The sequence below is a fragment of the Vairimorpha ceranae genome (assembly GCF_000988165.1).
Source record: "Vairimorpha ceranae strain PA08 1199 chromosome Unknown NODE_39, whole genome shotgun sequence".
In the NCBI taxonomy this organism is placed as follows: Eukaryota; Fungi; Microsporidia; family Nosematidae; genus Vairimorpha; species Vairimorpha ceranae.
This window is the reverse complement of record NW_020169334.1, coordinates 1-27,733: the sequence shown is the minus strand read 5'-3', so window position 1 is coordinate 27,733 and position 27,733 is coordinate 1. Positions and strand designations below refer to the sequence as shown.

At 23.6% G+C, this 27,733-nt stretch overlaps 18 protein-coding genes across 18 annotated transcripts; 9 read left to right on the top strand and 9 right to left on the bottom strand.

Moving 5' to 3' along the window:
* Positions 1 to 283: 283 nt before the first annotated feature.
* Positions 284 to 1,135, bottom strand: AAJ76_3900026599 (hypothetical protein; the record flags this gene model as incomplete). The annotated part of the gene is made up of 1 exon (XM_024475432.1): positions 284 to 1,135. One exon carries the CDS (start codon positions 1,133 to 1,135, stop codon positions 284 to 286), a length of 852 nt encoding a protein of 283 aa, XP_024330663.1.
* A 446-nt stretch (positions 1,136 to 1,581) lies between these two features.
* AAJ76_3900026152 (mads domain-containing protein) lies at positions 1,582 to 3,579 on the top strand (the record flags this gene model as incomplete). The annotated part of the gene is made up of 1 exon (XM_024475431.1): positions 1,582 to 3,579. The coding sequence occupies one exon, from the start codon at positions 1,582 to 1,584 to the stop codon at positions 3,577 to 3,579; it is 1,998 nt and encodes a 665-aa protein (XP_024330662.1).
* A 141-nt stretch (positions 3,580 to 3,720) lies between these two features.
* On the bottom strand, positions 3,721 to 4,329 carry AAJ76_3900023405 (ribosomal protein s5; the record flags this gene model as incomplete). Its single annotated transcript, XM_024475430.1, has 1 exon — positions 3,721 to 4,329. The coding sequence occupies one exon, from the start codon at positions 4,327 to 4,329 to the stop codon at positions 3,721 to 3,723; it is 609 nt and encodes a 202-aa protein (XP_024330661.1).
* Positions 4,330 to 4,513: 184 nt separating this feature from the next.
* On the top strand, positions 4,514 to 4,894 carry AAJ76_3900023220 (hypothetical protein; the record flags this gene model as incomplete). The annotated part of the gene is made up of 1 exon (XM_024475429.1): positions 4,514 to 4,894. The coding sequence occupies one exon, from the start codon at positions 4,514 to 4,516 to the stop codon at positions 4,892 to 4,894; it is 381 nt and encodes a 126-aa protein (XP_024330660.1).
* Positions 4,895 to 5,472: 578 nt separating this feature from the next.
* AAJ76_3900022261 (40s ribosomal protein s2) lies at positions 5,473 to 6,189 on the top strand (the record flags this gene model as incomplete). The annotated part of the gene is made up of 1 exon (XM_024475428.1): positions 5,473 to 6,189. One exon carries the CDS (start codon positions 5,473 to 5,475, stop codon positions 6,187 to 6,189), a length of 717 nt encoding a protein of 238 aa, XP_024330659.1.
* A 30-nt stretch (positions 6,190 to 6,219) lies between these two features.
* AAJ76_3900019634 (transcriptional accessory protein) lies at positions 6,220 to 8,100 on the bottom strand (the record flags this gene model as incomplete). The annotated part of the gene is made up of 1 exon (XM_024475426.1): positions 6,220 to 8,100. The coding sequence occupies one exon, from the start codon at positions 8,098 to 8,100 to the stop codon at positions 6,220 to 6,222; it is 1,881 nt and encodes a 626-aa protein (XP_024330658.1).
* Positions 8,101 to 9,066: 966 nt separating this feature from the next.
* On the bottom strand, positions 9,067 to 9,585 carry AAJ76_3900018149 (n-acetyltransferase 5; the record flags this gene model as incomplete). The annotated part of the gene is made up of 1 exon (XM_024475425.1): positions 9,067 to 9,585. The coding sequence occupies one exon, from the start codon at positions 9,583 to 9,585 to the stop codon at positions 9,067 to 9,069; it is 519 nt and encodes a 172-aa protein (XP_024330657.1).
* Positions 9,586 to 10,338: 753 nt separating this feature from the next.
* On the bottom strand, positions 10,339 to 12,276 carry AAJ76_3900015458 (hypothetical protein; the record flags this gene model as incomplete). The annotated part of the gene is made up of 1 exon (XM_024475424.1): positions 10,339 to 12,276. One exon carries the CDS (start codon positions 12,274 to 12,276, stop codon positions 10,339 to 10,341), a length of 1,938 nt encoding a protein of 645 aa, XP_024330656.1.
* A 155-nt stretch (positions 12,277 to 12,431) lies between these two features.
* On the bottom strand, positions 12,432 to 13,109 carry AAJ76_3900014625 (hypothetical protein; the record flags this gene model as incomplete). The annotated part of the gene is made up of 1 exon (XM_024475423.1): positions 12,432 to 13,109. One exon carries the CDS (start codon positions 13,107 to 13,109, stop codon positions 12,432 to 12,434), a length of 678 nt encoding a protein of 225 aa, XP_024330655.1.
* Positions 13,110 to 13,991: 882 nt separating this feature from the next.
* On the top strand, positions 13,992 to 14,699 carry AAJ76_3900013742 (mrna decapping enzyme 2; the record flags this gene model as incomplete). The annotated part of the gene is made up of 1 exon (XM_024475422.1): positions 13,992 to 14,699. One exon carries the CDS (start codon positions 13,992 to 13,994, stop codon positions 14,697 to 14,699), a length of 708 nt encoding a protein of 235 aa, XP_024330654.1.
* Positions 14,700 to 15,017: 318 nt separating this feature from the next.
* On the bottom strand, positions 15,018 to 15,836 carry AAJ76_3900011898 (hypothetical protein; the record flags this gene model as incomplete). The annotated part of the gene is made up of 1 exon (XM_024475421.1): positions 15,018 to 15,836. The coding sequence occupies one exon, from the start codon at positions 15,834 to 15,836 to the stop codon at positions 15,018 to 15,020; it is 819 nt and encodes a 272-aa protein (XP_024330653.1).
* A 936-nt stretch (positions 15,837 to 16,772) lies between these two features.
* On the top strand, positions 16,773 to 18,653 carry AAJ76_3900010961 (hypothetical protein; the record flags this gene model as incomplete). Its single annotated transcript, XM_024475420.1, has 1 exon — positions 16,773 to 18,653. One exon carries the CDS (start codon positions 16,773 to 16,775, stop codon positions 18,651 to 18,653), a length of 1,881 nt encoding a protein of 626 aa, XP_024330652.1.
* A 1,410-nt stretch (positions 18,654 to 20,063) lies between these two features.
* AAJ76_390007670 (heat shock transcription factor) lies at positions 20,064 to 20,927 on the top strand (the record flags this gene model as incomplete). The annotated part of the gene is made up of 1 exon (XM_024475444.1): positions 20,064 to 20,927. One exon carries the CDS (start codon positions 20,064 to 20,066, stop codon positions 20,925 to 20,927), a length of 864 nt encoding a protein of 287 aa, XP_024330651.1.
* A 17-nt stretch (positions 20,928 to 20,944) lies between these two features.
* AAJ76_390006472 (hypothetical protein) lies at positions 20,945 to 21,262 on the bottom strand (the record flags this gene model as incomplete). The annotated part of the gene is made up of 1 exon (XM_024475443.1): positions 20,945 to 21,262. One exon carries the CDS (start codon positions 21,260 to 21,262, stop codon positions 20,945 to 20,947), a length of 318 nt encoding a protein of 105 aa, XP_024330650.1.
* Positions 21,263 to 21,413: 151 nt separating this feature from the next.
* AAJ76_390006320 (ribosomal-protein-alanine acetyltransferase) lies at positions 21,414 to 21,878 on the top strand (the record flags this gene model as incomplete). The annotated part of the gene is made up of 1 exon (XM_024475442.1): positions 21,414 to 21,878. One exon carries the CDS (start codon positions 21,414 to 21,416, stop codon positions 21,876 to 21,878), a length of 465 nt encoding a protein of 154 aa, XP_024330649.1.
* A 103-nt stretch (positions 21,879 to 21,981) lies between these two features.
* Positions 21,982 to 22,371, top strand: AAJ76_390005752 (hypothetical protein; the record flags this gene model as incomplete). The annotated part of the gene is made up of 1 exon (XM_024475441.1): positions 21,982 to 22,371. The coding sequence occupies one exon, from the start codon at positions 21,982 to 21,984 to the stop codon at positions 22,369 to 22,371; it is 390 nt and encodes a 129-aa protein (XP_024330648.1).
* A 477-nt stretch (positions 22,372 to 22,848) lies between these two features.
* On the top strand, positions 22,849 to 24,735 carry AAJ76_390004885 (threonyl-trna synthetase; the record flags this gene model as incomplete). Its single annotated transcript, XM_024475440.1, has 1 exon — positions 22,849 to 24,735. The coding sequence occupies one exon, from the start codon at positions 22,849 to 22,851 to the stop codon at positions 24,733 to 24,735; it is 1,887 nt and encodes a 628-aa protein (XP_024330647.1).
* Positions 24,736 to 27,402: 2,667 nt separating this feature from the next.
* Positions 27,403 to 27,733, bottom strand: AAJ76_390002 (hypothetical protein; the record flags this gene model as incomplete). Its single annotated transcript, XM_024475427.1, has 1 exon — positions 27,403 to 27,733. A coding segment is annotated over one exon (331 nt), but the record flags the coding sequence as incomplete, so codon positions are not given.

The window sequence follows — 27,733 nt, the reverse complement described above, 5'->3', positions numbered from 1 at the left end:
TTAAATTATTTTTGTTGAGATCCCAAGGTCACTATTATTGTTATATTAATTATAATATTTTTTTAATATTTATCCCATGCAGGAGGAAGAAAATTAAATAAAAGTATTGGTGATTATTTTTTACGTAAACTACTTTAAATAGAAACACAAAAAATTTTTAAAAAACAGAAGTATATTTTCGATAACTACTTAAGTACATTAAAAAACTTTTTCAATTTTTTTAACACAAATCTATGCAGTTTATTTTACATATCATTTTATATATTATTTTTTATAAATTTTTTTAATTAATATTATCAATACACCTTCTAGGTTTTATTTCTCGCACTCTTTTTATAAGAAGTATACAAAATATAACAAAAAGAAAAAGTGCAAAAATGCTTATAATTACTATTGTAAGTGACAATGAATCAGCCAGAAGGGCATTCCAATAGTATTGTATTGTACTTAAAAACCCACTAAAAGTATTTGTAGTTTCTTCTTCTATAACTGGATTAAAAGGCAAAAAGCTTCTATAATTTACAGTATCATTTCTATTGCATTTATGAAAAACATCAGAAAGTTGATCGCAAGGCTTAAAAGCAAAAATTGGATATTCACTTTCCGTAGATTTATAAGAATACATCATTCTACGTAAAATTATTTCCTCTAATTCTTTAGAATTAAAATCATTTACTCCAATAACATAATTCTCGCATGCATTGCACGAATAATAAATATTTTTTGTGATTGTAAGCATATTTCTAATAAAAAGTTTATCATTTTCGTTATAAAACTTTGGTATTTTATGAACAGTTGCAGTATCCACTTCAAATTCAACAGCCGCTTTTAAAAGATACATATGTTTATTGAATCTTTTTTTATGATTAAACACTTTTAGAGTTTCTGAATCAATAAAATATTTCTTAAAACTACTTGAATCTACTATTGAGTCCCACACAGTGTTAAAAAAATTATACATTTTTACAAGCCCAAGGTATTTACGTTTCTGAAGTATATCAAATAGATTACACATGTTTATATGAAAAGTACTATTTCCTCCTTCTACAGTTATATTTAAGTCAGCATCTTGATATATTGTATCATAACCATTCATCGATAAAAATGACTGTATGAAAAATAACCATAAAATCATGGGTGATATATTTTTAGTGATATTAAAATAATAAGATTTATTTGATCATTTTTTAACATGAAAAAATTATTTTTATTGATTAAAATATTTATGCAAATACAAATTTAAAAATATTTATTTTTTATGCAATGCATAAATAACAGTAAATTTATAAAGAGCACAGAAAGTTTAATAATCCAATAGATGATAGGATAAGTTGAACAACTTATAGTAAAGAAATACTTAATATAATTTATAAAGATGCCAATTAAATAAAAGATAACCTATTTAACAAAATTGGATGAGAAGTGATTCATAAAGGCATCAATAAAATAAAAGATAGATTTTCTTTATAAAGTTTAAAGAAAGTATTGAATAATTTATTGAGACGTTAATTTAATAAAAAAGAGCCTTTGCAACACAATTTAAAGATTTTAAATCTTTAATTTTTGATAATTTTTTACTCCATGATTTCACAGGAAGAAAGAAAACAGATTGTTCTACATTTATTTAAACTTATAAAAGAAAGTAAAATATTTTCTAATTGTACAGATAAAGACATAAAAGATGTGGCACTTAAATTTGAAGCAAAAGCTTTTAATTCTTCTAAAAGTAAAGAAGAATACATGAAATTAATGAAATTAAAATTTGAAAAAATTATCAATGAAAGTAAAAAAACACAAGAACAAAATTTAATTAGCAAAGAAATGTGTACTACAAGGAGTAAAATGGGTGATAAAGAATTAAATAAGAGATTGGTTACAGGTGATTTTACTAGAAATGTTAATGAAAATGTGTATTTGTCTAAGGAAATTAAATCATTTTCTAACAATGAGATTAAAAATATTGGACATACATTTGACAAGAAAGTAAATTATAGTAAAGATTTAGATTTTAAAATGCCTTTTGATGGAGTTTATAAGAATACAGCCAATACAAATACATTTAATAATTTTTCAGATAGAAGACAAATAGAGACAGGCACTCGAGATTATAAACAACAATTTGTAAATTTTAATAACAGTAATAAAATGCCTTATGTACAATACAATTACACTAAGAATTATGCTAATGATAGAGATTCATTATCTTATAATCAGGAGTACAAGAAATCTATTAATAATTTTGATAATATGCCTAGAGGATCAATTAATAGCCGAGTGGGTGACATAAATGAAAGAAGTCCTCGTAACAACTTAAATTTTTATGATTATACAGTAAATAATTTTATACCAAAAAGAAAGAGTCATAGTGAGAATTTGTTTATTTATGATAATAAAAATCAAAATGGAAAGTTTAACACAGACAGAAATTATTTTAATTCTTTACAAAAGAATCAAGATTTAAAATCTTTGTCTAAAATATCCACTTTTCCTTACAACACGCAAAATGCCATGTATCCAACAAACCTAAATAATAATGTCATGTATCCCACAAACTTAGATAATAACGTCATGTATCCAACAAACCTAAATAATAATGTCATGTATACTTCCACACGTCCTGATAATTATTATCCACCATATACAAATGTTTATAGTACACCACCTAACAATTTTACATTTAATTCTCCTGGAAGATATGAAGATTCCATTCATAAAGGCACATCTAAAAGTGTAAAAAGATCTAAATACACAAATCAGATGTACGAGAATGTACATACAAAATCAAATATAAATCAACATTACAACACATCTAATTCTTCATTAAATACAAATAACAATTTTAATATTCAGTATAGAAATCCTAATAGTAGATTTCATATGATAGATCCTTCTAGAATGACGAATAGTAAGGATTCTACAGCACAAATTTATAACGAACAATACAATGTAAATTGTAATTCTTCAATTTATTACAAAAATAATAATATTTCTAATTTATCATCTAAATGTGTAAATGATGATATAAATCAACAGGATTATAATACTACTATTTCTAATCAATGTGAAGAATCTCTTGAAGGTAATTCTACAAGATTAACTAATAATAAACAATTAAATGATAAAGAAGACGACCTTTCTTTAGATATTGATTTATCGGGAGATGAACAGGATATTATCAAAAAGTTAAAGTTATGTAATTTATCCTTTGAAAGAAAATATTTAAGTTTAGAAGATATTAAAATTTTAAAAGAGTCTTTATGCACTGCAGAGGTAGTACAATCAAAATGTTATGATATTTGTAAAGAGAATAATATTTCTGCTAAATTTAAAAAATATACTAAAATATTAAGTTTACAAAGAAAGCTTTTACAAGTTAATATTTATATTATTGATTGGCGTGAGGCAGATGAAATGCTTGATTTTATAAAGCAATATTATATTGATGTTAAAGATCAAGTAGAAAAAGAAAGTTTAAATCAATGGGTTAATTTTAATGAGTGTTTAAATAAAACATACAGTGTATTTGTAAGTAAAAAGAAGCAAGATCCAGAATGGTACTTAGATCTACAAGAAGAGTGATGTTATTAATTATATATAATGTTTATTATTTATATATAATGTTTTTATTTGTATATAATGTTTATTATTTGTATATAATGTTTATTATAAATCTATAATGCACACCCTTTATAGTAATATACATTAATTAGATCTATTTATTTATATTCCTATAAGTTTCTCATATTCATCTTTTGTAATATTTAAATCTTTATATTCCATTCTCTCTATAAATTCTAGTGCTACACTTAATACATTTATATAATATTCTATCTCTGACTGATTCTGTATTGTCTTATGTTCACATGCTATGAATATTCTTCTTCTATATTTTATAACATAAGTTACAATAGATTTAAAATTCCTTATATTACTTTTAAGAATCGTGTACACTAAAATATTAAGAAATGTATCATGTTCTTTATCTCTAGTTAATTTAATAAATAAGAGATACTTTTCTAAAATATCTGTGGGTATTTTAATATCACTTATAGATGATATAATAGAAATATATCTATTTATATTATCTTTACTTTCTATAACATTTAAGTGTATTGGCTCTATCCTGTCATTATACAAATCTATCTTTGTATTCAAAAGATAATCTGTTTGCTGTCTTTTAAAATATTCTGCATAAAATGTAGAAAATATTTCTTGTTCTTTTATGTGTAGAGATTTATCACATGTAAGTTTAGACTTAAGAAAAATATAATAATCTTGTATAACAGAAGGATTAGATAATATTTTAGATACAATGAGAGATTTATGCATATGAAACAGTAATGTAAATAATTTGTAATAATTTATAAAACATAGGTTTGGAATATTGTAAAATAATATGTATCTTTGACATTTAGAATATTGTATAGTAATATGTATCTTTGATACTTAGAATATTGTAAAATAATATAATTTGTTAAATTTTGTAAAATAATAAGCATCTTTTAGCCCTTTTATGTATAAAATTATAATTTATGCAGAAATATCTAAAGAATCTTTATATTGTCTTTTAATACAATTCAGTCCTATAAAAAGCATAAAATATAAAAAATATTTTGTAATAGAATATTTTAATAAAAAAGATATGAAATATTCATTAGAAATGATCGGTGAGATTAAACTATTTGATAAATATATTAAATATAAAATATTAGATGATAAATGTGTGTATATTGTACCTGATACTACTTATTTAGAAGTATTTGATAAATTTAAATGTAAAAAAGTAGATCAGAAAATAATATTTGAGAGTGAAGAGAAAATGAAAGAAGTAATAAAAATTATAGAAGAAGAATATGTTAATTATAAGAAAATTAAATATAAAATATTTATTTAATTATAATGTGTAGTAATTGTAAAATAAATTGTATTTATATTTTACTAATTTATGAGTGTTGCAAGATGGTGTAATTATTATTATTTATTTATAAAATATATTATCATTTTTCTAATTGTTATATTTTTAGAAGTTATTCTTTTCTTTAAGTCTTCTCTTGTTAAAGATCGCAACGTTGTAATATTAGTTTTGGTTACTATAGGCTGATCTAAAACTAAGTTTTAGAAAATAATATTTAAGAAGAAATTTAATCAATAAATATGTTATCTTTAAATGTCAACAATAATTAATAGTAAAGTGTAAATTATCATTTTTATGCTAAAATGTAAAATTTTTAGTTCTATGCTAAAATGTGAGTTTTTAGTTCTATGCTAAAATGTAAATCATCATTTTATGCTAAAATGTAAATATTATTTTTATTTACTTACCTTTACTTTTTAAATAAATTTTGTGCATATTTATAACTTAAATTAAAATGCGTAATATTTGGTACATAGACACAAATCTACATCTTTAACATTAAAACAATACATTTAAAAGCAGAATATTTACATAATGAATATTTTTTTACCCCAAAAATGCAGAATAAAAAATTTAGTAGATCTGCCAAAGAAGAAGAATGGGTTCCAATTACTAAACTGGGAAGGTTGGTTAAGGACCGTAAAATACAATCACTTGATACAATATTCACTCATTCTTTACAGATCAGGGAAGCAGGAATTGTTGATTTCTTACTAGGTTCAAATCTTAGAGATGAAGTACTTGCTATTAAATCAGTGCAAAAGCAGACAAGAGCAGGCCAAAAAACAAGCATTAAGGCAGTTGTGGCTGTGGGAGATGGTAAAGGATACGTAGGCATTGGTACTTATAGTAGTAAAGATGCAGCTACTGCTATTAAAACTGCTGCTTCTAGGGCTAAATGTAATATTCGCCCTGTAAGATTAGGATTATGGGAGGGTGATGTAGGACAAGCACACACTGTGTCAACTAAAGCATCAGGAAAATGTGGTGCATCAGTGGTAAAAATTATACCTGCACCTAAAGGATCAGGAATTATAGCATCGGGTGTGCCAAAAACCATTTTAGAATTAGCAGGTGTTAAAGATGCATACACTCGGTGTTTTGGCGCTACTTATACAACAGAAAATTTTGCAAAGGCTACAATTGAAGCATTAGAAAAGGCTAGTAGTTTATTTATGCCATCTCAGTGGACAGAACCTATAAAACAACTTAATCCACTCATGGAATTTAGTTACTATCTTAATAAACAGGAAAAGATGCAGTTTAATCAATAAATTAATTTTTATTAAAATATAAATAATTTATTACAATCTCTTTCTGTACTCTAAAAATTCTTCTAAAGAATTATATTCTTTCTCTTTGTACTTAATTTTAGTATCTACACTTAAATATTCCTTAAATATACCATTATTATTAAAAATGAAACATAGACGACCAGGATATTCTTCACTAAAATAAAACCCATACCTAATAAAATCACAATTCATAGAAATTTTTGACATAGCTTCGCTTGCATTATCGTAAAAATATTTATGTTTTTTTATATTAGATACATTTCTAAGAATATTTTTAACTCTTTTGTTAACTGTTTCATCTAAATTATCATATTCTTCAAGTCTAATATGTATTATTATATTTTTATATAATTTCAATACAATAATAATCTTGCCATCCTTAGAACTTTGTCTTAATATAAAAATTTCATCACTATTTATCAATTTCTTCTCTGCTTCCTTACTATTTAGCCTACATAAAAGTGGATGTTTTATAATTTTATGTATTGGCTTGTTAGTGTGTACTATTTCCGCTGTAAAACTTAAAAATGGTTCATTAATTTCTGTAATTTTTACTCTAACAAGTTGATTTAAATAATATTTCTCTGTAGTTCTTACGTAGCAGGTTACATTATTTAATATATTTACTAATACATAAAATTCATCCACAAAAAAAACTTTTCCTTCTATTTCTTGATTAATAAGATCTTCTACAATATTATTTTTAATATTAATTAATTCTCTAAAAATGTAAGAATCAGTGAACCCAGTAAAAACGGGTCTATCATATAGTTTTTTTTCAAGTGTAAAAAAAGTCATAAAATTCTGATAAATTACTTCATCTTTTAAGACCTTGTAAATATCCTCTTCACTAGTATATGACTCATTTTCAAATATTCTAGTACAATTTTCTAAACCTAAAAATCTTAAAATGTCAAGTTTGTTTTCATATTGCAATAAAAAATCTAAGTTCATTTTAGTTACTGAAATAACTAAACCAATAGCTATTTTTATTGTCAAAACCACATCATTATTAAATATTTCTTCTTTGTAAATTAAATTATTATATGATTCTCCTGATGTAATATACAAATTTTTATAGAAATTTATAAATTCAACTTCAGGAAATAAACCTAGTCTTCCAACATGTATTAATTTCTCATAGACAGAATGTTTTGGATAAAATTTAGATTCCATATAAAAAACACGAAATTTTATAAGGAGTTGTACAACATTCCTAACAATATTATTATTTCCCGAAACCAAAATATATTGTGGATTAATCTCTTCAACACGACTTATTAGTTTATAACCAGAACAACTAAACTTTTCTATTAAGTTACCATAACCATCCAAAATAACTCCTTTTATTATAAAATTTTCTTTTGTTAAACTTATTATTTTATCTTTTTTATTTATGCATAATGATCCATTGTATATTCTATCAAAAAAAATATTAAAAATATCTAAATGTATTTTATCAGAAGATTTAGTAGTAAAACTTAACATGTTTTTATAAATATCTAGAAATTTATAAAAATCTATATCTTCTGTTTTATATAAAAATATATAATAAATATTATATCCTTGTAGATACAATTTACAAATAGTTTCAATATCTTTGTAATCAGTTTTCTTTTTCATGTGATCAAGAAACTGTTCTTCACTGATTTCTTCTTGTTTAATTTTTTCTTCTTCTTCTTGTTTATGCGATTCAAAAATATAAAAATATTCTTCTCCTGTGCCGAATAACTCTTGAAATAAATTATTCTGTTGTGTGTCCTCAGGAACATATTCGAGAGAAGATGTGCTTGAATCTTCATCAAATAAATTTTTAAGATTGTCTTTTTTTGTTGTTGATCGTGGAACTCTACGTCTTTTTACAATATCATTATCAGTAGAATCAGACATTAAGGGTAAAATGTAAAGGAAAATAAAAATAACTTAAATATAAAAAATGCTCTTATAAATTTATTTTGTACATTTACTTAAACCTCTTATATACATAGTTTTTATATTACAAATAAAGATTTACAGAACATTTAATGCATATTGAAAAAAGCTTGAAAGTTTTTTTTTGTTTATGTTTAATGACTATTGTAAATATTTTTATAAATACATTTACCTTAAACCTAAAGCTTTTTTATTTTTATACTGTAAAACAATTTTGTAATATAAGTTATCATAAAATTGAAGTGTAAAACATCATAAAATGCATATAAAAAAAATAACAAGCTACGCATAAAAATTCATTTAAATACAATTTAACAAAAACTTAAGATTACAATAAAAGTTTTATATCAAAAAGTATCTTAAATAAGTAATTCAGTAATTTAAAAACTTCAAAATTATAGAAATAATGACAATTCTAGCTTTTGAATGTGACTATAGAAATTAAAATTTATTGCTGTACAAAATAAACCTTTCTTTAATGAAAATTACTTCAATACAAAAATGCAAAGCCATTGTAATATTAATTAGTACGTTTGTCTTTTTAATGCCTTACATAACAATACTAATTTTACTATAGCTTTTACAAATATACAAAATATATTTCGCCAATATTGATCTAATTTATTTTTAGCGTTAAATGATGGTCGAATGGCCGAGTGGTCTAAGGCGGTGTCTTCAGGCGGCATTCTTTCGGGGCGCGGGTTCGAATCCCGCTTCGACCATTTTATGCGAAAAACTTATTACTTTTATAACACTAATTTGTCGATTAAGATATCTTGACATTTTTTGCCTATTAAAGCTATATATAATGTCTCTATTGCGATCTAGCTTTTTTTAATATTACAATCAAACATTTTTATGTATTGTCATAATACATATTTATGCATATGTGCACGTATATAAGCTGTATTCAAAACATTTTATTTATAAATCATTTGTTTGTATATCCTTCCCTTCCATAGTAAAAAATCCTTCTTTATCGTGCTTTAAACTTTTACGCATGTCAATTGCATCCTCTTCATCATTATAATACCCGTATATGCGTCTATATTCAATAAATCCCCTATTTTTATAGAAAGCTATGCCTGTTTTATTGGAGATTCTAACAAATAGGTCTACAAACTTACAATTATATAAATTACCATTATCCTCAAGTATATTCATTAATATACTCCCTATTTTGTATCTTCTATAGTTAGGAGCTACACTAATAGCACTAAGATGATTGTTAAAAATAGATACAGACTTATCCTGACATTCCAATTTACTAAGAACATAACCTATAGGCATATCAGACATATCTGATATACAATAACAATCTTCTGTGTATGTTTTGAGATAATAAAGATAATAATCTAGTGTAAATGATTCAGAAAACCTATCTAAATTTATAAAATCAAGCTTAAATAACGTGTCTGGCATTAATAAATTAATTCTGTACATAAGGGTAAAAAATAATATTTTTAATTAATACAAGTGTTTGACCAGAAAGAGGAAAAAAATAATAAAGTTATATTTAAAAAGCTTTAAATTACAAATAAGAATTTTGAATCTCTCAAGTAAAGAATTCTGAATCTGCAGAGTAAAGAATTCTGAATTTGCAAAACTAAATTACAAATAAGAATTGTGAATCTGTCAAGTAAAGAATTCTAAATCTGTCAAGTAAAGAATTCTAAATCTGCCAAGTAAAGAATTCTAAATCTGTCAAGTAAAGAATTTTAAACCTGCCAAAAATTATTTATAGGGTTAAAAATAGAATAATTCATGTTACATATTTAAAAGAAAAAATAGTAAGAACTTGAAAATCATATTATAATTTAATTGTAATCAATTTGTTATAAACAAGTTTAAAAATTCTGTGCTTAAATTACAATACATTTGTAATAACATATGTAAATGCAGCTATCTATTAATTTCAATGCTTTTATTACTATTTTATAAAAATCCTAAATTATTTAATAATCATTTTTTCTATTTATTCTTCTAAAAAAGGTATTTGATTAAAAATGTTAATAATATGTTGTTTTATAGTAACCAATCTTAATTTTAAAATCTAAAAGCTGTATTTATTCATCTTTAGTATAATTATTAAATCAACTAATTATTTTTCGCATGCTAGTAGAACAAAAAACTAATTTTCTATCTATTTTTATCTAATGTTAGATTGTTTATCGAAAACAGTACACAATTATTTTTTTAAGTTTTTCTTTTTACATTAACCACAAAATTAATGCGGGGATAATTATTAAAATAATCTGCATCTTTGCCTGTAGTAGTCTCTTTGATCTCAATAATGTTGTTTATATCAGTTTTTAATGTTATTTTATTGTTTTCTTCAAAATAAGTTTTAATATTTTCTCCAATAAAGATTATACCTAAAATAGCAAAATTAAAATCTTGCACAATAAGAAATTTAGAACTATCGTTAGAATAAATTTTATTGTTTGAAATGTAAAAACTGGATATATTTCTAGATATAGGATCTTTTCTATATAAAGTATTATTTTTATAAATTGCCAATCCAGATTTTGTATTTATAAATATCATATTTTCATGTACACATACCACGAGGGGTACATTATCATAATTTATTTCAGGATTAATCAATTTATTGTTCAATCCATAATTTAGCTTAATAAACGGTTTATTAATATTGTTAATCTTGTATATTTTTACATCTTCAGTTGTTCCCACATAAATAAAATATTTATCAACATTGAAATATACAACATTTTTGCCCAAATTTATGCAAAATTCTCCTTTACAAAGTTTATATTCAGAATTAATTAAATTTAACTGAACTTCTTTATCTAAAAAGTTATTTAGTGTATTCTCTACACATAATTGGTCTGTATCATTATTAACATTCATTTGTATTTTATCATATTTTGTATAATTAATTTTATAAATTTTAATCATTGAATTTGTAACAATAGACAATTTATCTTTATTTTTTAAAATATCCTTAATTCTAGTATTATAGTATTTAAAGGTAGTCTGAGTATCAAATTCATAAATAAAGTAATTATTATTGGCACTATAGTATAAAAAACTATAATTTACAAATAATAAATTTTCAAATATTTTATAATCTAAAAAATACACCTTTTTATCGTCAATAACATATCTGTAAATTTTAATATCCGAAATTAAAATGATGTATTTACTAGTCTGAAATCCATATTGTAGATTTCTAAGTTGGATAAAAAATGTGTCAGCTGAATAACAATTATCTGTTATGGGATCAATGTTACTAGTACTATCATATGTAAAATTGTATTTAATATTTCTTAAATTGACTAATCCAGGTCGTTTACAAATTTTATATAAATTAATTTTAGGTTCCTTTACAATCTGATTGTTATATATAAATAAATCCAATTCTTTATCGTAGTAATCTAGGGATAACAGTAAGTTAAAAATTTCAAACTTGTAATTACTTGCTTTTATTAACATTTCTTCATTTGTATAATATTGTTTCAAATGATTATCATAGCATGATGTTTTATCGTTATGTTTAAAAACCGTAAAATTTTTAAAATCAAAAAATCTTTCACATTCTTCTAAAATAAGCATTTTATCTTCTTGACATAAAACGATACTTTTTTGACCAATTATTAATTTATTAATTCCAAGTTTATCTTTATTCTTATTGTAGCACTCAATAGATAAATTATGTGCCTTTCTTAATAAAATTTTATTAAAATATTCATAGCAATAAATATAATTGTTTTCTAAAATAAAAATAAGATTATCTTTAACAAAAACATCTTCATTTTTCTTTACATATTCCCACTTTAGTTTTAAAATATTATTTTTATATTCAAAAAATGCCAATTTGTTTGTTGAAACAAACAAAATTAAATCTTTGTATTTATGCATTTTTTTATATTTATGCTCTAAATAAATTTTTATATTATTTTTTAAATCAATAAAATGAGTTAAAGTTAAAATATAAATATTGCCATCACAAATTGTCGAAAGTATCTTATCTCTAAAATCAATAATGTCAAGTAAACTTAAATTTTTATCAAATCTTTCTACAGTTGAAGATGTAATTACAAAAATTTCGTCCTCTAATTTATAGAAATATTTATGTTTTTGAAAATTAGTTACTCTTTTTAACAGAAACATTTTAATTCAAAGAAATCGGGGTTAAAAAATAAACTAAATATTATTTTAATATTTTCCAAAATTAAAATGTTTGTTAAAAAAATAAAATAAAATTTTAAGGTTAAAAAAAATTGATACTACAAATAATTGTATTAACTAATCTCTACACTATTTTTTTATATATATAAGACAGATCTTTTCGTATCATATATGCCTTCACATATTGTACATTCAATATCTCTACATACACAAACCTTTAAATCATCAGAATGTTTAAAATTATATAAGTTTTTAAAAATGACTAAATCTATAGCATCCATATGACAATCTTCTTTATAAATTTTGTATAATGGTTTATTTTTTAGTAAAGCAATATAAAAAAGAATTTTTTTTATATTAATTACATTTTTTCGTTTAGTTTCATCATCAATATCATCTAAATGAAAAAACATGCTTTCTTCTAAATTAAATTTTTCAGTATGCTCTCCTCTAAAATATCCTGTACTATCAATATTATTTTTAAATGTAAGTTTCATCCACGGATCTTTATTTTCTTTAAATATTGCTATTTTGTCTATATACACATCTTTTAATTTGTCATTTTTAGAAAGTAGGTCTAAGTTATTAAAAATTAAGCATAACGCTTTTTCATCTAGAATGATATCATCAAAATCATTTTTTGTTAGTGTAAAATGGTTAGATGATAAAGAATCATTTTTTATATTGAATCTTTTAAAATCTCTAACAATTGGATTGCTTCTAAAAACTTTATTAAAGCGTAATATAAGTTTTATGTTTTTCTGCTTAAGCGGTTTATCACTATGAATTAAACAAAGGAATATGAAATATATCATTATTTATTTTATTCTAAGATTTATTTATTAATGTTTCATAGATTAAAACTAAATATTGGTAAAAATTAAGTATTTATCAAATACGTAGAATAGAAACATAATTACTTCCTTTCTCTTTTTGCAATCAACTTTAAAAAGTATATCTAGTAAAAATTATTTTAGTTTTTGATGATAGGTGGCACAACTGTAAAATTTCTGATAAAATAAATACTAAAGACAGTTTTTTTAGAAAGATTTAAAATATTCTACTGTCAGATTAAGCATGGTTGATTTGAGATAAAAATTTTATATAATTTCCATAATAAATAAACGAATGTTTTCGGTTAACAATTTTTTGGACACAACAAGTTTAATTTTTATACTTAAATAAAACCTGCTAATTTTAGTTCTTACAACTTATTTTGTTATTTAAAAAATCTCTTTTTTATCCTTTTTTACGTAAAACACAAAATGTTAAATTGAGCTTTTAAGTTCTGGTACATCTTTTGTTTTCATAAAAGCTAATATCTATAGTTTTTGTCAAAAGAGTTGCTGTTAGATAACATTTGTCTTTTAAAAAAATATATATTTACTAATCTCAGATATCTCATCATACATTAGCATCGAGATATTTGACATGCTATTACGCTTCTAATATCTATAAATATAATATTTTTAAACTTATAAATACATATTTAGTTAATTAAATACACCAATAATAGATATTTAACATGTACTTATACTTCTAACAACATCCTTAATTTATATGGTTTTTGTGCCCTTTTAATGAGTTTAAAAAATATTAAATCTAGTAAAACACCACAAAAAATAAAGAAAAAAAATAATCATAAAGTTATAAAAAATGAAAAAGATACAAATAATAGTACCTTGTATACAATTTCAATGTTTTTACTAGATGAGATTAGTGTACGTTTCTTAGTTAATATAGATTTATATGATCTACAAAAAGTTGAAAGATTATTTTTTATTCTAGAAGAAGCACACTGGTTTTACATTGATAACTATAACGAGCCTTCTACATCTTTTTTTGACTTTTGTTTACAAATATTAAATCATAACAAAATTAATATTGATATCAATCTGGGTCTACAGATCTTTAAAAGTTACAAACAGTCTATTAAAGTATATGGATGTATTATTTTTAGCCCTAAATTAGATTCAATTCTTGTCGTGCAAGAAAATGGAAAAAACGGATCATTTGGTTTTCCAAAAGGGAAGAAAAGTAAAGATGAAGATGGGATAGAGTGCGCAATTCGGGAAGTAAAAGAAGAAATTGGATATGATGTTAGTAACAAAATTGTAAAAGGATTGTCTGTAAAGTTATTTGAAAAAATGAATTTTTATTTTGTGTTTAATGTTAAAAAAAGTAATAAGTTTGTCTGTAATTTAAAAAATGAAATCGCTAATATTATATGGTTACCGATAAGTAAGCTCGAACATAATACATTGGGAAAACGATTTTCGATTATAACGAAAAGCTTTGTAGTTTGGAAAAAAATTTATATAGCTATTGTAGATAATAAATTTAAATTTGATAAATGTAAATTTAATCAAATAATAGAAGAAAAATTAAAACTTAATGTTATTTAATGTAGAGGATTAAAGTTTTTCGATTAAATGAAATAAGTTTTGTAAAATCTTTTTTAAAAATTTATCTTGTTAAATTACGATTTAAATATAATACAATAAATTACATAAATTAATATAAAAATTCTGTGATTCATTTTAAAAATAAAATACACATCTAATCGGGTTAAATTATGTTAAGTCAAGTCGTTTGTAATAAATACTTTAGACTTCTACAGATAGTATAATTTTTTCTTATAAATTATTATTTTGTATTAATTTTTATAACAAAAATAACGAGCAAAGATAAAAAAGTGATTATTTCTATAAAAATATTTTTTATTACAAATCTGCACTAAAAAGATCTTTTTTTCCTGTTAAAAATAAACGAAGATACATACTACAAAATATTGCTTGTATTTTTGACAAATTTAATGTCTTACATATATGATTACTAGAAATCATGATTGGTCTATCAACATCAAAAAACTTATTAACTAATGGGTGATGTACATCAATATTTTTGCTGGTCATTGCTTCATAAAGTAAATTTAAAATAATATTACTAAAATTTTTGCATGATCTCCTTCTTTCATCATCGCAAAACATTAACAAATGAAAACAAAAAAACTGATAAAAAGATAAATTGACATTACGCCTAATCATATTGTATTCAGTAACAGCTTTACAAAGCACATTTTTTAACTTGGGCTTTTCAAAACTTTTTCGATTATTTTCTCTTATATGTTTGAGAGCTAGTATCCCCGAATTAAATTTGTTTGAAACGACAAGATTTTTGAAGAACATATAAATACCTGAACATATTATTTTTAAATGATTTTTGCAAATCACAACATCTTTAATCTTGTAAAGCGTAATTTGTTTAAATGTCGTTAAAAAAAGTGTAATCTTATCAAAATTTTCAAAATCTTTGATTAAAAAGGACCATGAAGAATTGTTATTTTTTCCTGAAAAAGAAAACTTAGGTAAATATGGCATGAAAATGCATTTTTTAGCTCCTACCTCTGTTTTAGATCTATGAAAATCTTTAATTATTTTATTTAAATATTCTACATTAATGTTTTCTTCTCTTGTTTCATTCGTATTATTTAAGCCACAAAATAATACTGATAAGTAAATTACATAAGAAATAATAATCATATGGGTAAGAAAAATAATTCATTTTCCATCTATTTTAAAAAATGTTTAAAGATTGTATTTTTATTATTTAGATTTAAAATTATGTGATTTTTTTATTATTTTTTAAAATGATAAATTTTCTTAATTTAAATAATTATCAAAATGCCAATTTTTTGAAGGTAATAAAAAACTGTTAAAATGTTAGAAATTATTAATAATTTAAACGTTTAATTAAATCCATTAAATTGCAGAATGTTATTTATCAACTATTTTTAAATAAACTTTTTTGATAAATTTTCCATTTTTTGGTAAGTTATTAATTATTTTGAAATAAGCTTTTTTGTTAAATCTTCCTTTTTTTGATAAATTAAACCTAAACATGTGACTTTTAAATTATACTATTTTATTAAAATATAAGTTATAAATATTTGTATCTTCATCCTATACAAATATCGTAAATTAATTTATACTTATCTTTCCAGTGTTGTTTTGGTATTGTAAAATAATACAAATAAAAATAAAATAATTTTACGTTTACAAATATTTCTGTCTGATGATAATAACTTGTGTAATCTAGTTGTAATAATTAAATAAACAAACAAATAATTTAAATGAAATTTCAAATAATTAGTTTGTTGCCTAAGAAAATTAGTACAATTTCAAGAATTTTTTTTCTCTAACTTAAAAATAAAGTTTAATTTGATTGTTTTATTTTAAATTAAATTGTTTTTTTGTAAATTTAAAAATTGGGCAGAGTTGATATTAAAAACATACTTTTTACAGTAACTTTTAATTAATTATATTTCTCTTACATTTTTATGATACAAAGTTTATTAATTTTACCAAAATTTAAAAACCTTTAATTGTAATATTTCGCTTATTTAAAACTTTTTTTTTAAATTATTTTTTTCAAAATTTTTAATTAAATGTATAAAAGGAAAAAAAATTTATACCCATATGTTTTTGAATTTTTTATTGCCTATAGCATGCGCTATGCATAATCATTCATTGTTTATCGGTAAAAAGGGAAATAACTATTACACTGCTTATATTGGTTTTCGGGATGTGCCAAAAGATAATGAGTGCTGTGTAATTTCTTTAACTGAACTTGATAATACGTATGATGTCGATGATGTTGTAATATTAAAAAACAATAAAATTCTTCCAAGTCCTCATTTACAATGGTATTTTTCACTGTTAAGAAAAGAGGAATTAAAAGATCTCGAAAAAGAATTATCTGAATTTATTCCGGTAACACAAGAGGAAGAACTTAAAGAAAATGCTTTTATTGATAGCAAAGTATTTTTAAAAGTTGACTTTAGCATTAATTCTGGTAAAGGATATTTTATAAGTGGTTTGTTCTCAAAGGATAAGCGACATGTTATGGACATTTTTACAACGGAAAAATATTTTTTTACGGACGGATCACAAATGTGCAATTCGATGTTTCAATACGAAGCCAGGATGCAGGAGAAGATTGTGAAAATACCTACGTTCCATGAACAGCATTTGATTGTATTTGATGAGATTAATACTATCAGGAATAATTGTCCATTTACAAAGATTTTTCGAAATTCTATTGTAGATTTTGATGATCCATATAACATTTATGATTCTGATGTGTCTGTCTATGGGGACACTGAATCTTGCGAAGGAGAGATTTTATATATTCAGAAAAAGGATTTATCTTTGCAAGAAAATAATATTGAAATTCCATTAGCAGAAAGTAGCGTTGAAGAAAAGCCATCGTTTTCTAAGCAATGCAGCAAAGAAGAAATTATTCCATCAAGTAATGATATTGAACTATCCTTTGAAGAAAACGATCTTTACAAACTTTGTAAAAGTTATATAAAAGTTTACGAGACTGTTGATCGGCTCAAAAATGTTGTCGAAATAGCTGACGTAGACGAAAATGCTGTCGAAATAGCTGACGTAGACAGAAATGCTGTCGAAATAGCTGACGTAGACAGAAATGCTGTCGAAATAGCTGACGTAGACAAAAATGCTGTCGAAATAACTAGTGTAGACGAAATAGCTGACGTAAACAAAAACGTTGCCGAAATAGAAGTTGATCAAGTAGAATTAATTAGGCCTGATGCAGAGGATGAACTTATATTTAACAAATTGAAAAGTTTGGGGTGTGAATTAAATGAATATTTTGCATCAAAAGATGAAGTTAAAAAGGATTTCAGAAGTATTGAGCTCGGGGGCGTAAGTATTTTAAAAAGTCATGAATTAAGCCCAAAAAAAGAAGAACAGGATATTCATAATTCGATTCTTGACTTAAACGAACCGGTTAAAGGACCAAAAGAGGGCGAGGAAAGCGCTCAATCTTCTTCTAAAGTATTTGAAACGTCGAACAAGAGAGAAAGAAAAAAGGAAGATATTGAGGGTTTAGGACAGAAACGTACTTCTGACTCTGAAAGTACTCATGAAAGTGAGCATTTAATCCAGGGTACAACATCGGTGGTAAATGAGACCGGAGAAGAAGCAAGCTTAAATTCTAAAGAAGCTGATGAATTAAGGCGACAGTTACAAGATTTGCTACAAAAAGGTTGTAAAGATAGTAATGCTGGTGTTTCTGAAGAGAGTGATATAACTGATGTTGAAGAAAAAGAAACTAGTAAAGCTATTGCTGAAGATAAAAGTTTAACAACTGAAGGTTCTGAAGCCGAGAATGAGATTGTATCGATAAGTCAAGAAACTGGAGAAGTACTCATTTTTCAAAATAATGTGTTGGATACATCTGAAACGAATTCAATTCTTAGGGTTGATCCATTTTTTGATGAAGAACGTTCTCGAGTATGCGAACTTTGCAAAAAAAAATTTGAAAATTGATTTTTTATAAAATAAATTTTTAATTTTTATTTTAATAAAAATAAACTTTGCATAAAGTTCAATGCAAAGTTTGTGATTTCAAAAAGTTAAATTGTTTAAAAAATACTATAGGTACTTAAGCTGTTTAGTAAATCTAATTATTTATGTCTGTGTCTTCTAAATTGTTTGATAGAATAGAATGTGCATAGTTGTAAAAAAAATTCTAAAAATGTTTAATAATTTAAAACAATGGCATCACGTAAATGTAGGTCGCTGAAATGAAGTAAAACAAAAATACTATATTTCGATGGTAATTTTACACAAAGATAACATTTTGTGTGTGTTTTAGTTTTAGCCAAAATTTATTATAAACTCTTTATAAAGACAATCGTGTTTAAATGTTTCCAAAATCTTTAAAGCATTTATTTGCTTCAATTATTTTTTTAAAATATTAAATTAATTATTTTATCAGTATATTGCCATTTAAAATAGCAGTAAGTTTAAATATTGCTTTAAAGATTAATTAGGCATTTTAACAAAAAAAATCTTAGCATTTAAAAAAGCATACTACTTTTTAAAGTTAGTTTTTAGAAAACAGCACAAAAATAATATTTTAAAACTAGTGAATTTTCGAGAAAATATATTATAAATTAAGTACATTTAAACTCCGGATGTGGATGAAAAAATAATCTTATTTTATGACATTTTTTCTTAATGAAAATTAGAGTACAAACTAGTTATGAACTATATTGTGCAAGTTTTTAAACAAAACTTTACATTTAAGTGAGTACAACTGTAAACTTAGCTTAGCATTAAAAAATATGCAACTTGTTTTTTTAAGGTTATGCCCTAAACATGTAAACAACAAAAAAATAAATTACAAAAAACATTAATAATGTAATGTTTTGAAATTTAATACTAAAAAAATATGGTTTTTAATTAAATTTTTAAAAACTCGTTTTATTAATATGTAAAATATTTTAAATACATGTTTACACTTAAAATAAATTTTAAATGAAGAATAAATGAATTTTTTTTATTTAACTATATTTTTTTGTAACCTAAAACCTTTTTTTTTGTTGTTAAAATCATAGAATTACTTAATATCACAAAAACAAATTAATTAAATTACAAAAGAAAGAAAGTTTATAAACAAATGGGGTAAACTTAATAAAAAGGATTTGTTTTTTATAAGGTAAAAAGAATATTTTTGTTTATTACCCATAAAAAATATTATGTTTTCATAACATACTTTATTAAACGCTTTGTTTTGTTTATGTGCGTGTTTAAATTAATAAATATCAAGCTTTTATTTTAGTACAGTTTATAAAATTATGAAATTTGTTTATTCATACCAACAAATTAAATTTATTTAATTTAAAAGAAATATAAATATTTTTTAATTGCATAAAGCCCAGTTAAAAGTTTTTAATGAAGTTTAAAGAAAGTAAAGAGTTCGTTAAAAAGTTATATGATATATTAGAAGATAAAAAAAACGAAAAATACATAAGGTGGAATGAATCGGGTTTATCTTTTTTTATTATTGATCCTAAAGAATTTGCTGAAAACATTCTACAAAATTTTTTTAGACATAAAAATATTAATTCGTTTATTAGACAACTTAATAAGTACGACTTTCACAAAATAAAATCCAAACCAGAACTTATTTTAAGCTTTGGTAATCAGGTTATTGAATTCGAACATATGTATTTTCAAAGGGGAAAAAGAAACCAACTTTATAAAATAAAGCGTAAAAGTTCATCTTTAGAACAGATTTCTGTTGTTTCTGATTTGTTACCTAGTGTAAAGTCAAATCAAATATTCCACGAACATATAATAGTATCTATTAAAGATTTATCAAATAAATTTGATATATTGATTGATAATGTAAATGATATTAAAAAAATGTTAAATAACATATTGAACAATACAAATTATAATTTTTCAGTATTGATTTATGATGAAGACACTAGTATGGCAATGCAGATTTATAATTTATTAAAAGACAAAAGACTTAATGTGACTGTCATGGAATCTAAAAGCAATTTATACAGTGCTTTAAAAAACATAGAATTTAATTTTATGATTTTTGGGGCCAATTTGTTATTTTTTAAAGAAGTTATGAGATACTTAAGGGGATTTAATCACATGACACCTGTAATTTATATTGGATTTGAAAAATACGATTTTGATCTGTACTCAATTGGTGTAACAGATTTTATAAAAAAACCCTTTACTTTTTCAGATTTTTTCAATGTGATTAACAAGTATATACCTAAAAAAGAAAATAATTAGAAGAAAATTTATAAAATTTATTTTCTTGCCCCGCAATTTGGGCAATTCTGAGATTTAAATGATGTTACTAGATCGCATTGATTACATCTATTTCCAGTTATAACACCTACTGGTTTTTTACATCTAATACAAGCAATAAATGGTTCAGTATTGTTACATTTGCAACAACAAGGGATAATACAAATACAAAATCTATCATATGCAACTCTATACTCACCTTCAGATATTTCACCACACTGAGGACATAAGATCTTTTTTGGTGCTTCGGGAAATCCACCTGGTCTTTCGATTCTCTTAGTTTCACTATTAGCTCCACATAAAATACAACAAACCATATAAAAAGCTTTAAGATTTTTTTAAATCTTCTCCTTTAAATACTGATAACAGATCATAATACATTTCGATTTTTTCATAAATTTGTTGGTGTTGTAGCAACAAATTATAAAATTCATCTTAATTACAAAGTGGAAAAGCCAATCCCTTGAAATGTTTTATTTGAGAAAAACAAAGTTATCTGACATTAACAACATTATAGATTTAACGAGTAAGAATCTTGAGGAAAATGCAGTTCCTTTGGTTTATTTGAATGATTTATACGACATCGATTTTAATTTTAATTATGTATGTTTCAATAACAACAAACTAATAGGTATTGTTTCATGTACAATCTCAAATCACATTTTAAAAATAAATTGTTTATGTATAGATTTTCCGTTTCAAGGGAAAGGTTTTGGTACTATACTTCTAGATAGAATAAAAAGCGACTGTAATTCAACATTAAATAGTAGAAAAAACACTAAATACTTTATTAATAAAATAAGATTACATGTAAGGTCTGATAATGTAAAAGCTCAAGAATTTTATAAAAAACATGGTTTTCAAATTATTGATAACCAATCAAATTATTACAACAAAAATGTATCAGGATTGCTGATGGAATTTAATTTGTAGATAAAAAAGGGGAATTTTATAATCTCCTTTTTAAATATTAAAATAAAGTCTTTTACTTTTTATGATCAATTATTTTTTTGTTTTTATACAATTTACAAAAAGTATGTTTGTACTTGAGTTAGATAAAAATGCCATTTCTTCTGAATTTATATTTCGACACGAGGAAAATATAAAACTATTAAATAATCTTCAAAAAGAATTAATTAGTAAAAAAAATAAATATGAAGTTACAAATGAATTGTTAAATAACATTGAAAAGCATACTAATACAAACACGGACATCTTATTTGTAAATTCGGAACCCGAGTCAAATGAGGTACTCCAGTTAAAAGAACTATTAAATAGTTTAGTTTTAAATCTTTCAAAGTTATGTAAGAATTTACAAACTCAAAAAGATGAAGATTTACTAAATTTAGCTAAAAATGCACAAGATGGAATATCAAAAGAAATATCCGCATTAGAAGTTTTATCAATACCACAAGATTTGCTTTAAATAAAAAATTATTGTTTTTATTTAAAAATTATGTAAATAATAGATTAAAAGGTTTTTATTAAAAAATAAACAAAATTTATGTTTATAAATTAAACATAATTTATATTTTTAATAACAAGTAAATAGATATGTAAATAAATATGCAACAATATAGAATAAAAGATGACGGGTTGTGGGTTTTTAATTAAATATTATTTATTGTATTTTAAATATAATAAATTATTTACATAAATAGATCTATAAGTTTTAATCGGCGGTTAACACATTGTAAACTTTAAAGTTACTTGTGTTAAAAGAATAAAATATACAAATTTATTTCATAAGGTATAAGCATCTTTTGTACAGCACATATTCATTATATACACATACAAATTAAATATTTGATATTTTAATAACAGGATATAAGCATCTTTTGTACAACACATATTCATTATATACACATACGAATTAAATATTTGATATTTTTAATACCCTTAAATGTTAAATATTTTTTTTGATAAAAAAGTTTATAAAGTCGAAGAAAATATTTCAGCGCATGATTTTTTAGTGGAAAATACAAATTTAGAAAATATCATGATTTGTAAAATTGATGGTGTTTTATCAGATCTCAGTACTTGTTTAACAGCAGATTGCAAATTGTCTTTTCATTCTTTTGATGAGTGTAAGGATATTTTCTGGCACAGTTCAGCACATATCCTTGGTAATGCCTTAGTTAATTTATATCCTTCTTGTAAGCTTATAAATGGACCACCAATAGAAGAAGGATTTTTTTATGATATAGACATTGACACTCCCTTGTCTCAAGAAGATTATAAAAATATTGAAAGTGAATTTAAAAAGATTGTTAAAAAGAACTATAAATATGAAAAGGTATATTATTCTAAGGCAGATTTACAGAAGATGTATGTGAATAATAAATATAAATTACATTTTGTGAATACAAAAGTAGAACATGGTTCTACTGTTTATAAAAATGGAGATTTTTATGATTTGTGTCAAGGCCCACACATTCCTTCTACTGGATTAGTAAAATCAGTAAAAATATTAAAGAATTCTTCTGTACACCACAACGATAAGCAGGTACAAAGAATTTATGCTATTAGTTTTCCTAATAAAGACTTGATGAGTAAATATTTAAAAATGAGGGATGAAGCTATAAAAAAAGATCATAGAAAATTAGGTAGAGAATTAGACCTTTTCTTTTTTCATGAATATTCTCCTGGTTCCTGTTTTTTCCTTCCCAATGGTACTTTTTTATACAACAAGTTGTGTGATTTAATGAGATCTGAATATTTAAAAAGAGGATTCCAAGAAGTGATAACACCAAATATTTTTAGTATTGAGTTATGGAAAGAATCGGGACATTATGAAAATTATAAGGATAATATTTTTATGTTAGAAAATGAAAATATGGCTATGAAACCGATGAATTGTCCAGGTCACTGTTTAATGTTTAAGAATGTTGATCATTCATTTAGAGATTTACCTATTAGATATGCAGATTTTGGTGTTTTACATAGAAATGAGTTAAGTGGTGCACTTACAGGACTGACACGTGTTAGAAGATTTCAACAGGATGATGCACATATTTTCTGTACTAAGGAACAAGTCAAAGAAGAGATTTCAAATTGTCTTGATTTTTTAAAACATATTTATGGAATTTTTAATTTTCAATTTGGCCTTTTTTTAAGTACTAGACCCGATAAATTTATTGGGGAGATTGAAGAATGGGATTTGGCAGAAAAAGCCCTTGAATTGGCCATTAGAGAATCTAATCTTAATTATACGCTTAATGAAGGAGATGGCGCATTTTATGGTCCTAAAATTGATATTATTTTGCAAGATGCACTTGGTAGAAGAATACAGTGTGGCACTATTCAGTTAGATTTCCAGTTACCTCAAAGATTTAAACTTAAATATCGAAATAATGATGGAAATCAGAATACACCAGTTATCATTCATAGAGCTATTTTGGGGTCAGTAGAGAGATTTATTGCTATTTTGATTGAAAGTTATGGTAAGAAATTACCATTTTGGCTTAATCCCAGACAAATAGGTATAGTGTCATTAGCAGATGAAAAATATACAGAGAAAGTTAAAGATTATTTTAAAAGTTTTAGATGTGAAGTGTTAAGAGATAATAACACTATTAATAAAAATCTTAAGATTTTAATTAATAAAGCATATTATTTTGTATGTGTCATAGGAAATAAAGAAGCAGAAAAAAATACCATTAATGTTAGAATAAATAATAATCAGATAGAATACAGTTTAGATGATTTTAAAAGTATTTTAAGTAAACTTGAAGAGGATAAAAAGGAATATGAAGATTTATCTAAAGAATTTAGTAATTTAAAGATTTAATGAATTTATGTTTTTTATTCTTTGTTTTAATTGATTTATTAAAAAGTTTAATATCTTTAATTAATGTTTACCATTTAAAATTGTTTATGCTGCTTTTATCAACATCATTCTATTTATTATAAATTTTAACATTTTTTAATTAGTGCGTGCATTTTTATTGCTATAGACCATTTTTAGTAACATCATTCTTTTATTATAAACTAGCTAACGCTATCCCGTTTGAAACGTGATCAAAATAATGTGTGTTCTTACATTTGTTGTGTATGATGCAACTTTATGCCTGTACTTATTATTTTATATTACAAAACGACTTTTTTTTATTATAAATTAAAATTTGCTATATACACCTTATATAAGATTAATTTAACTAAATAAAAGCAAGAGAAAATGCACGAAAACACTGTGCTGTGCTTAGAAAAATAAACCCTACACTTATGCTACTTGTATTTGAAAAATACAAGGAATTTTAAAAAAAGAGGGGCTAAAAAATAAAAAAATGTTCAAATTCAAATTTTTTATATATATTGATGACTAGCTAACGCTATCCCGTTTGAAACGGGATTATAAATACGATATATTCTTATTTTTCATTGTGTTACATATCTTTAGGCTTGTTCGCATTGTTTATTATTGAACATTGTACACTTTTAATTATAAGATGACAATAACGCGTATTTTACAATTTAAATAATTAAATAAAACTAAAGGAAAAAAAAATTTAAAAAATCAAGCTCTATATAATATAATCAACTATGAAAGATTGTTATTTATTTAAAAAAACGTTTTCCAAAATTTGAAAAAAGAAGGGTTAGAAAATAAATGTTTAAATTCAAACTTTTTATATATATTGACTAGCTAACGCTATCCCGTTTGAAACGGGATCATAAATTTAATGTATGTTTTCTATTTTCAATGGATATGATGTGTCTTTATGTATGTACTTATTTTATTATTTTTACATACAAATTGGTCCTTTTTATTATAAATAAAAATTTGCTATTAACACCTTGTATAGATTATCTTAACTAAATAAAAGCAAGAGAGAATGCACTCAACGCCGTTCTCTGCTTAGAGAAACAAACCTAACTGTTATGCTACTCGTTCTTAATAAAAAATACAAAGAATTTTACAAAGCTTTAAAAAAGAAGGGCTAAAAAATAAATAAATAAATATTCAGATTCAAACTTTTTATATATATTGATGATGATGATAGGTAATATTCTTATTTTTCATTGTGTGTGTAACATATCTTTAGGCTTGTGCGCATTGTTTAAAGTACAAATTGTCTTACATTGTAAAGTAAAATTGGCATTGTCACCATTTTGCAATTACAAAAAAATTGGCAAATCCCAAGAAAATATACAAAACCTCGTAATATCTTTTCAGTAACAATTATATACAATTCTTTTAGTTGTATTTTTATGCTTTTAAATTAAAAATAAAACAGAATTTTTTTATGCTTTTAAATTAAAAATAAAACAGAATTTCACAATTTTAAAAAAAGAAGGGTTAGAAAATAAATAAATATCCAGATTCAAACTTTTTATATGTATAGACCAGCTTACGCCATCCCGTTTGAAACAGGAGCATAAATTTAATGTATGTTCTTTCTTTTTATGGATTTAATACGCCTTCATGAGTATACTAATAATTTTAATGACAAACTGGCTTTTTTTATTATAAATTAAAATTTGCTATAAGCATATTGTATAAGATTAGTATAACTAAAAAAAATAAGGGGAAATGAACAAAAACACTGCTCTGTGCTTCTAGGAAAAAGCCCTTAAATGAACTCGTTTTTTAAAAATAATAAGAATTTTACAAATTTTCAAAAAAGAAGGGTTAAAAAATAAAAAAATGCTCAGATTCAAACTTTTTATATATACAGATGATGACTAGCTTATGCTATCCCGTTTAAAACGGGATCACAAATGTAATGTAGTTATTTCTTTTTAATGAATAAAATGTGCCTTTGTGTATGTACATATATTTTTTTTTAAATTGCAAGTTGGCCCTTTTTATTATAAATTAAAATCTGCTATAGACACCCGTATACATTTAAAAAAATTAAATAATATTTACCAAAAATGCACGAAAGCATTGTGCTATGCTTAAAAAATATCTTTTGAAATGATGCCACTCGTTCTCAATAAAAAATACAAAGAATTTTACAAATTCAAAAAAAGAAGGTTTAAAAAAAAAAATAAATATTCAGATTCAAACTTTTTATATATATTGACTAGCTAACGCTATCCCGTTAAAACGGGATTTCAAACTTATATTGGTTTATGTATTTACTTTTCAAAAGTACAGTATGTCATTGTAATAACTCTTTTTGGTATAAATTTGAAATTTTACTATAAATTAACTTTTAAGATGTCTATATTCTTAAAAGTTTGATTATGAGTACGACAAGAAGGATACAAATAAATAAAACTTTACCACAATGTTACCACTTACAAAATTATAGTTTACAAACTTTAAAAAGAAGGGTTAAAAAATAAATAAAACTTTACCACAATGTTACCGCTTACAAAATTATAGTTTACAAACTTTAAAAAGAAGGGTTAAAAAATAAATATTTTGATTTACATTTTTTATAATATAGACAAGTTTGTTAGTTACCCTTCAGGGCAAGACAAAAATCTACAGTTTTATAAATTAAAATCATTTAATTAAACCTTTAACGCAATTTTCTAAGGTCTCGGGATCGTCAATATTTAATATTTGAAACATTTTCTTGGCTTTTACTTTATTAAAATAAACACGCTCTTTTCCTATGCTGTATCTAACGTCTAAATTGGTTAGTAATGCTATACTTTCAAATAATTGTGACAATGTTTTTTCCCCCGACGCAAATATAGATCGTAAATTTTCAAGTAAGATGCTATAAAAATCATATAACGTTATTTCATTCAGACATAAATATAAATCAGAAAACTTTCGTATATCATTAAAAAATTCAATATTAAAAATATCATCCTTTTCATAAATACTA